At 37.9% G+C, this 8,138-nt stretch overlaps 1 protein-coding gene across 4 annotated transcripts in view; it reads left to right on the forward strand.

Annotated features, from left to right (window-relative positions):
• HERC4 (HECT and RLD domain containing E3 ubiquitin protein ligase 4) overlaps window positions 1–7,550 on the forward strand; it is a 47,340-nt gene extending 39,790 nt beyond the window's left edge. For all 4 annotated transcript variants that reach the window (XM_039324624.1, XM_039324622.1, XM_039324625.1 and 1 more), the window contains 5 exons: window positions 19–85; window positions 2,923–3,005; window positions 3,930–4,113; window positions 4,599–4,701; window positions 6,264–7,550. In XM_039324624.1, coding sequence (XP_039180558.1) covers window positions 19–85; window positions 2,923–3,005; window positions 3,930–4,113; window positions 4,599–4,701; window positions 6,264–6,472 — 646 coding nt within the window. In that variant the 3' untranslated portion in view covers window positions 6,473–7,550. The remainder of the gene's footprint in view (window positions 1–18; window positions 86–2,922; window positions 3,006–3,929; window positions 4,114–4,598; window positions 4,702–6,263) is intronic.
• The last annotated feature ends 588 nt before the right edge of the window (window positions 7,551–8,138 follow it).

Genomic DNA, 8,138 nt, shown 5'->3' on the forward strand with positions numbered 1-8,138 from the left:
GAATATTTGATTTTCCAGGAGTATGCAACAATTGCTAGATTATCCAGAAGATGATGTGGAAGATACTTTCTGCCTCAACTTTACAGTAAGCATTATCTGTTAGCACATGTGTCAGTTCATTTCAAAGTGGAATGAATATTAATCTACAAATAGAATACTTTTATTGATCAAGTGTGATTAGACACAAGGAATTTGTCTCTAGTGCAAAAGCTCTCAGTGTACATGCCAAAATAGCAAAGTAATAATATTCATAATAACATAATATATAATAAAAACACAATAACAAAGGATAATCATAATAATGATACTAATAGAGAAGTAGTGGAACAGATGAGAAGAATAAAAGTAATACATTGTGTGCACAATTATTAGGCAAGTGAGTATTTTGACCATATCAACATTTGCATGCATATTTCTCACCTCCAAGCTGTAGTAATTTGAATGCTTAGTGGATATAAGCATATCAGGTGACCTGTATTTATGTAATGAGGGAGGGTGTGCCCTAAGGAGATCAACACCCTATATCAAGGTGTGCATAATTATTAGGCAGCTTCTTTTCCTCAGGCAAAATGGGCCAAAAGAGAGATTTAACTCTGAAAAGTTAAAAATTTAAAAAGTCTTTCAGATGCAGTGCTCTCGAAATTGCTAAGATATTGGGGGCGTGATCACAGAACCATCAAACGTTTTGTTGCAAAACTTGGATGAGGGAATTGAAGGGGAACTCATCAAATTTGCAGATGACACCAAACTGTCAGGAGTAGCCAACACCCCAAAAGATGAACTCAGGATTCAGAGGGATCTTGGCAGACTTGAACAATGGGCCCTGTCCAACAAAATGAGTTTCAATGTGAAGAAAAGCAAAGCAAAGAAAAGCATTTGGGTAGGAAAAATCAAAGCCACAAGTACAGATTGGGCCAGACCTAGCTTAAAGACAGTAACTGTGAGAGGGACCTTGGAGTCCTAGTGGACGATCACTTGACTGAGCCAGCAGTGTGCAGCAGCAACCAAAGAAGCTAATACAATCCTGGTTTGTATTAACAGAGGCATAGAATTAAGATCACGTGAAATATTAGTACCGCTTTATAAAACCCTAGTAAAACCACACCTGGAATACTGCAGCCAGTTTTGGTCACCATATCACAAAAAAGATGTTGAGAGTTTGGAAAAAAATCAGAGAAGAGCAACTAAGATGATCAAAGGCCTGGAGACTAAAACATACAAAGAATGACTACGAGACTTGAGTTTGGCTAGTCTAAAGAAAAAAGGAGAAATAGGGGAGACATAATAGCAGTATTCCAGTATCTGATGGGCTGCCACAAGGCAGAGGGAGCCAGGTTGTTCACCAAAGCACCAGAGGGCAGGACGAGAAACAATGGTTGGAAACTGATCAAAGAGAGAAGCAACCTGGAATTAAGGAGAAACTTCCTGACAATGAGGACAGTCAATCAGTGGAACAGCTTACCCCCAGAAATCGTGGGCGCTCCATCACTGGAGATTTTTAAGAAGAGACTAGACATTCACCTGTATAGATGGTATAGGTTCTTCTGCTTGAGCAGGGGGCTGGATTAGAAGACCTCCAAGGTCCCTTCCAGCTCTATTCTATTCTAAAGTCAACAGGTTTGCAAGAAACGTGTTGAGAGAAAAAGATAACACATTGACTGCCAAAGATTTGAGAAGAATCAAATGTGAAGCTACCAGAACCTGTTGTCCTCCAGTGCTGTCATTTTGCAGAACTGCAACCTATCTGGAGTGCACAGAAGTACAAGGTGTTCAGTGCTCAGAGACATGGCCAAGGTAAGGAAGGCTGAAACCCAACCACCACCGAGCAAGACACATTAGTTGAAATGGCAGGACTGGGCCAAGAAATATCTAAAGACAGATTTTTCAAAGGTTCTATGGAATGATGAGAGTGACTCTTGATGGACCAGATGGATGGGCCCGTGGCTGGATCAGTTAACGGGCACAGAGCTCCACTTGACTCAGACGCCAGCAAGATAGAGGTTGAGTGCTGGTATGGACTGGTAGTAATAAAGATGAGCTGGTTGGACCTTTTCAGGTTGAATATGGACTCAAAATCAACTCCCAAACCTACTGCCAGTTTTTAGAAGACACCTTTCTTCAAGCAGCAGTACAGGAAAAAGTCTTCATCTTTCAAAGAAGAGCATGATTTTTATGCAGGACAATGCTCGAAGTACTCCACTGCATGGCTAGCCAGTAAAGGCCTCAAAGATGAAAGAATAATGACATGGCTCTCTTCTTCACCTGACTTAAACCCTATTGAGAACTTGTGGGCCCTTCTTAAATGGGAGATTTCAGGTGAAGGAAAACAGTACACCTCTCTGAACAGGGTCTGGGAGGCTGTGGGTTGCTGCTGCACAAAATGTTGATCGTCAACAGATCAAGAAACACAGACTCCACGAATGGAAGGCTTACGACTGTTATTGAAAAGAAGGGTGGCTACATTGGGCACTGATCTTTTGGTTTGAAATGTCAGAAATGTTTATTTGTACACTTTGAGTTGTTTGTTTATTATTCCTACTTTAACAGATGCAAATAAACGAGTGAGATGGGCAAATTTTCATTTTTCCTTTCGCCGCATGATAATTCTGCACACTAATAGTTGCCCAATAATTGTGCACACGTTGGCATTCTCCTAAGAAAGCCAAAAACCTCACTTGTACTCTCTTACACATTCAGGTTTGAGGTTTATTAGCATTTTTGGATTGACCGAGAGTACCGTAATTGTTCAATAATCCTCCAAAATACAACTTACCTAATCATTGTGCCCACAGTGTATAGCCATGTTACATGTGTGTGTATGTTTTTGTCTCTAGTGAAGATTTGATATGATGCTCCTTACAAAACAATGTTGAAATCTTCTGCAGCAAAAGCAGTAAGATACCTTGTTTCTCTTCTAAACAGATTACGGTTGAAAACTTTGGTGCCACCGAAGTTAAAGAGCTAATTCCCAATGGCGCCGATATCCCTGTTGTCAAACAGAATAGGTAGGTTTTAATAGTGTACTTCATTTAGCATTTCATCTTTCTACTTTTAATTCAAAATTAACTAAAAGGAATCAAGTCACCCACCTACCCGTGATGATCAGATAGCTCTCTCTGGTTTCATAAACTGTGTCTTAATGAAACTGGGAATGAGCACAGACCCAAGTTTTTCTTCTGTTCTTAATTTTGGTGCTCTATCTGTGATGTGTATGAAAGCATTAAAGAAGCTAGTGCTACGTTTAGTTAACCTACTTTTAAGTCAGACATAACAGGAGGTTTGGACTTAATGTATATCATAAATCAGTGTTTCCCAAACTTGACAATTTTAAGGCATGTGGACTTCAACTCCCAGAATTCCACAGCCAGCGTTGGAATTCTGGGAGTTGAAGTCCTCATGCCTTAAAATTGTCAAGTTTGGGAAACACTGTCATAAATGAAGTTCCAGAGTCAGGAGGAGAAGCAGCAGTTTCACAACTTTATCCATGATTTAACTGAATTATTTATTTATTTATTTATGAGACTTGTATACCGCTTTAAGTGCAAGCACTCTCTAAGCGGTGTACACCAGTAAGCAATGTATATATATATTTACATTGCCCCCAACAATCTGGGTCCTCATTTTACCTACCCCGGAAGGATGGAAGGCTGAGTCAACCTTGAGCCGGTGAGATCTGAACCGCTGACCTGCTGAACACAGTCAGCTAAAGTGGCCTGCAGTACTGCACTCTAACTGCTGCGCCACCTCGGCTCAATTAAGCCTTTGCCTGACTGAATAGTTGGAATACTTTGTTGAAGGAAGAAGAAATGTTCGTACTGCCATCTACCTGATTCTTTCACTCTGTTATTCATGAGTTATAAGAAAAGAATAATTAAATGGATTGTGTACTGAGTATTTCTAAAGGGCTTTTCTTTGTAATCCGATTTTAGGCAAGAGTTTGTGGATGCCTACGTGGACTACATCTTCAATAAATCTGTGGCTTCTCTCTATGATGCATTCCACGAAGGCTTTCACAAAGTGTGTGGCGGTAAAGTTCTTCAGCTGTTTGAGCCCAATGAACTGCAAGCAATGGTGATTGGGAACACAAACTATGATTGGAAAGAACTAGAGAAGGTATGTGGGTCTGCCAGAAATCAGCTGCTGTTCATGAATTAAGCCTTCTGTTTGCCAAGGTTATTTTCTTGTCCTTCTCTATGCTCTTTGGTAACAGAGAACATCTGTTACGAAAAGAAAAGAATGTATTTAATACCTCACTATAGACATTGAGCCTTTATTTATTAAACCAAATAATAATATGGTTGGTGGTAAACTTTCAAATAGTGGCTTAGAAAATGAAAATTTATGTATGCTGCAGTCCTTTGCATGTTTCCCCAGACATCCCATGATAAATATCACTTAAGTTAGTGGAAGATTATAGCTATAGTTTTTAAACAGCTTATTTAAGCATGCATATTGCACAGTCCCTTACAGTGTCCTAGCCTGCACTTCAATATCTGGTCAGCGTAGTCTACCGTTTGCAATAGAGAATGAAGAAAGAATCCCAGGGAGAATATTCTTTAATAGTATGATTAATATTGATTTTTTCTCTCTCTCCTTAGAATACTCAGTACAAAGGAGAATATTGGGCAGAACATCCAACAATTAAATTGTTCTGGGAAGTTTTTCATGAGTTACCACTGGAAAAGAAGAAACAGTTTTTGTGTAAGTATCTTCATAAAATGAATACCGTATAAGACGACTTCCGGAAGCGCTAAACTTGGCGCCAAAGACAGGGGTCGTCTTATACGCCGAGTCGTCTTATATGCCGGAAATACTGGTAGTTTCCGGCATATAAGACGATGTTCTAGGAATGCGGCTCAGTGATAAAGACGGGGGTCGTCTTATATGCCGGGTCGCCTAATACGCCGGCATATACGGTACATCTTGACTTAGCTGGGGTCCTGTTTTGCATATAATGCTAAATCTATCCTTCCTCTCCTTCTTTCCAATGGAAGCAAGAGCCACCCAGAAATATGAGGCTCCACTTCTAAGCTGTTCAGAAGCTTACTTTGCTTTTTTAACTGTTTTTAATTAATGGTTGATTTTTTTTGTTTTTGTTTTTAATTGTGTACGCGATCCAAAATCACATGCAAGTGAGATGGGCGGCTGTATAAACTGAATGAATGGAGTTGGTTTCTTTGAATGAAAACCATTTCTGCTCTTGGAACGGGAAAGTCTCTTTTCCCCTCAGCAGTCCTTGGTACAAGTCATGAAGAAGTAAAGAGTGGGTAATCGTACTATAGAACTGGATGTCTGCTTATGTATTGTTGAGGTCTATCTTATGTTTTATTCAGAGAAGCCTGGGTCAGTGATCAGAGTTTATCATCAAACTATAGTTCAGATCAACCAGAATTCCAGGAATCTTGGAGATAACTTTGGGTAGAAAGGGCTTTTTCCTCACCTCTTCACACTAGAGCACGGATATCAAACTCGCCACATCGCGACTTATCATGACTTTTTTTGCGTTACTGGAGCTGGAGTAAGCGCAGCCTGTGTGTGATGCAACTGGCCCGTGGGCCAGCAGTTTGACACCCCTGCACTAGAGGAAAAGAGAACATACCAGCCTGAAGTTTACAGCAATATTATGCTGGTAGTACATATGGGTCTGCCTTACAATGTGAGCCGATGTTTTCTATAAAATGTAGAATGTATTATGGGAAACATAAGTAAATATATTTTTAAAAAGCTAAGAAGGGAAAAAAAATACAAGGTGAATATTTCAAACAAATACTTTTTTTTCCTGAAGACTGTAGACTATTTTTTCTAGGAATCAGTATTCTCTCATTTTATTAAACATAACTTTGTTAAACATTCCTTTTAATTGACAAACAATGCAACATTCTTTTTTTACTCTTAGGAAAAGCCAAAACATGAGAGATGTATTTCTTAGCTTATTTTAGATCTGACACTGAATTTTGAATATCTGGTCTGTAAGTGTTGGGGCGATGGGTGGCAGGCACCATAATAAAATCTTCCCTGTGGTTACCCTGATAGAATTCACTCCCTAAACACTAAGTTCTTGAAAGTTTAAATAGCTTGTCTGCAGATTTACTGATTAATATAGATTCCACAAAAGTAAATAATTCTGTGTTTAGCCAAAGTACTCTAACATAGTATGTTAAAAAAAAAGCTCTTTACATTGTAGTTCTGTATATTTACATAATGGTACTCTGCGATAAACCTTTGATATCTGACTTAGATTGTTCCATTTTCTTCTTTTTTAGTGTTTTTGACAGGGAGTGATCGTATTCCTATACTTGGAATGAAGAGCCTTAGTCTTATTATCCAACCAACTGGAGGTGGAGATGGATATCTTCCAGTATCTCATACATGTTTTAATCTCCTTGATCTTCCAAAATATACCAATAAGGAAATACTCAGATCGAAGTTGATCCAAGCAATCGATCACTGTGAAGGCTTCAATTTAGTATAATGTAAAAACTCGGCACCATCCAGTCATTTAATTGAGAACATTAAGCCAATGCTTAGATCCGCTTTGCAGTGTAAATGAGAGATACCCAAGTGGTGATGATTATAAGCTTGTTCATAAACTATATTCAGTGGTCTGATTCTTTCAACAGGAGCCAAAAATCCTTCTATTAATGATTGTCTTGATGCGAACTGTGGAATTGCATTTTGCCATCTTAACAATAAAAATGCAGTGTTGGAATAAACACTATGAAGTTTCATAACTAAATTTTAGTATTTCACATATTGCAAAAATGTTGCTGTGTGTGTGAAAGATGTGCTTTTCTTTTCAAATCACTGGAAGTCAAATGATTTTAATTTTGTTAAAAGACTTTAAAAAAATAAAATAAAATAAGCTCTAGCCATAGAGTATTTATTGCTTTATGGAACTGAGGCTGCTTCGTTAAAGTTAAACAGAAAGAGAAAGCAAGTACAATAACTTTATCCACATTTGGAGATGGGTTTGGTGAAAAGACAGTGATTTACCATACCAAGGAAAATTTATATAGCAACCATTTCATCTTGAAACTTTTTTTTCAATGAAAGCAATCAAGAGGATGTCAGTGCCATTTTTTTTGACAATTCCTTCACACGTCCATGGAGTTGTGATTTGTTAATTAAAACTATGAAAGAAAAATACCTTTCTTAAAATTTGAGATTTGATTCATGGTAATCCAAATAAAACTGGGATGTTTGGCATAAGTCCAGAATTATCAGCAAATTCTACTTTTTTCTCTTGGGCAGAACTAAGATTTTGTCTTTCTTACTGGAAAGACGGTAATTATTGGAGTAGCTTTAAAATTTTGGTTAAATTATTTACTTTTGTTCAGAGTTTTTTAAGGACTTGGGTCGTCATTGGAGGTGATGACTGAACAGAGCAGGTGGAGTTATTGGGGGGAGGGGTCAAGTTTAATTAAATTCCTGAATATTTACATGTTAATAGTACGTGACTTTCAGCTGTGAAACAAATATTTATTTTTTTTAGATTTATAAATTGCGGTGAAACAATTCAAGCATAAAATAAAAATATTTGAATGAAAATGGATAATGTATACATGTAAAAGTCTCATTTTTTTAACATTGTGCAGAAAATTTGCTTAAGTCATGGGTCTAAATTATTTTAAGATGAGCATGTGTACAAATTCATTTGAATCCTGTCAGATATAATTATATATTCAGGTCCGCTGAAATAACGTGTATCTATCTTGAAATGCCTGGAAGGAATAACAGTAAGAACCTTGAAGGTCTTTTAGTCCAACGCTCTGCTCAAACAGGAGACCCTATACCATTTCAGACAAATTGTTGTCCAGTTTCCTCTTAAAAGCCTCCAGTGTTGGAGCACCCACAGCATCTGAAGGCAAACCATTCCACTGGTTGATTATTCTCACTAATTTCTCCTTAGTTCTAGGTTGGTTCTCTCTTTGATTAGTTTCCATCCATTGTTTCCTGTTCTGCCTTCAGATGCTTTGGACAATAGCTCCTCTTTATGGCAGCCCCTTTGATATTGAAACACTGCTATCATGTCACCCCTAATCCTTTTATAAAACTTGACATAAACAGTTAAACATGTGTATTTATGTTTTATTCTTCATCTTCCTGCTTTACAACAGAAGAACCCCAAACAAGATAGC

Source organism: Crotalus tigris, unplaced genomic scaffold (genome assembly GCF_016545835.1).
Source record: "Crotalus tigris isolate CLP2741 ecotype Arizona unplaced genomic scaffold, ASM1654583v1 scf7180000024304.1987388, whole genome shotgun sequence".
Lineage (NCBI taxonomy): Eukaryota > Metazoa > Chordata > Lepidosauria > Squamata > Viperidae > Crotalus > Crotalus tigris.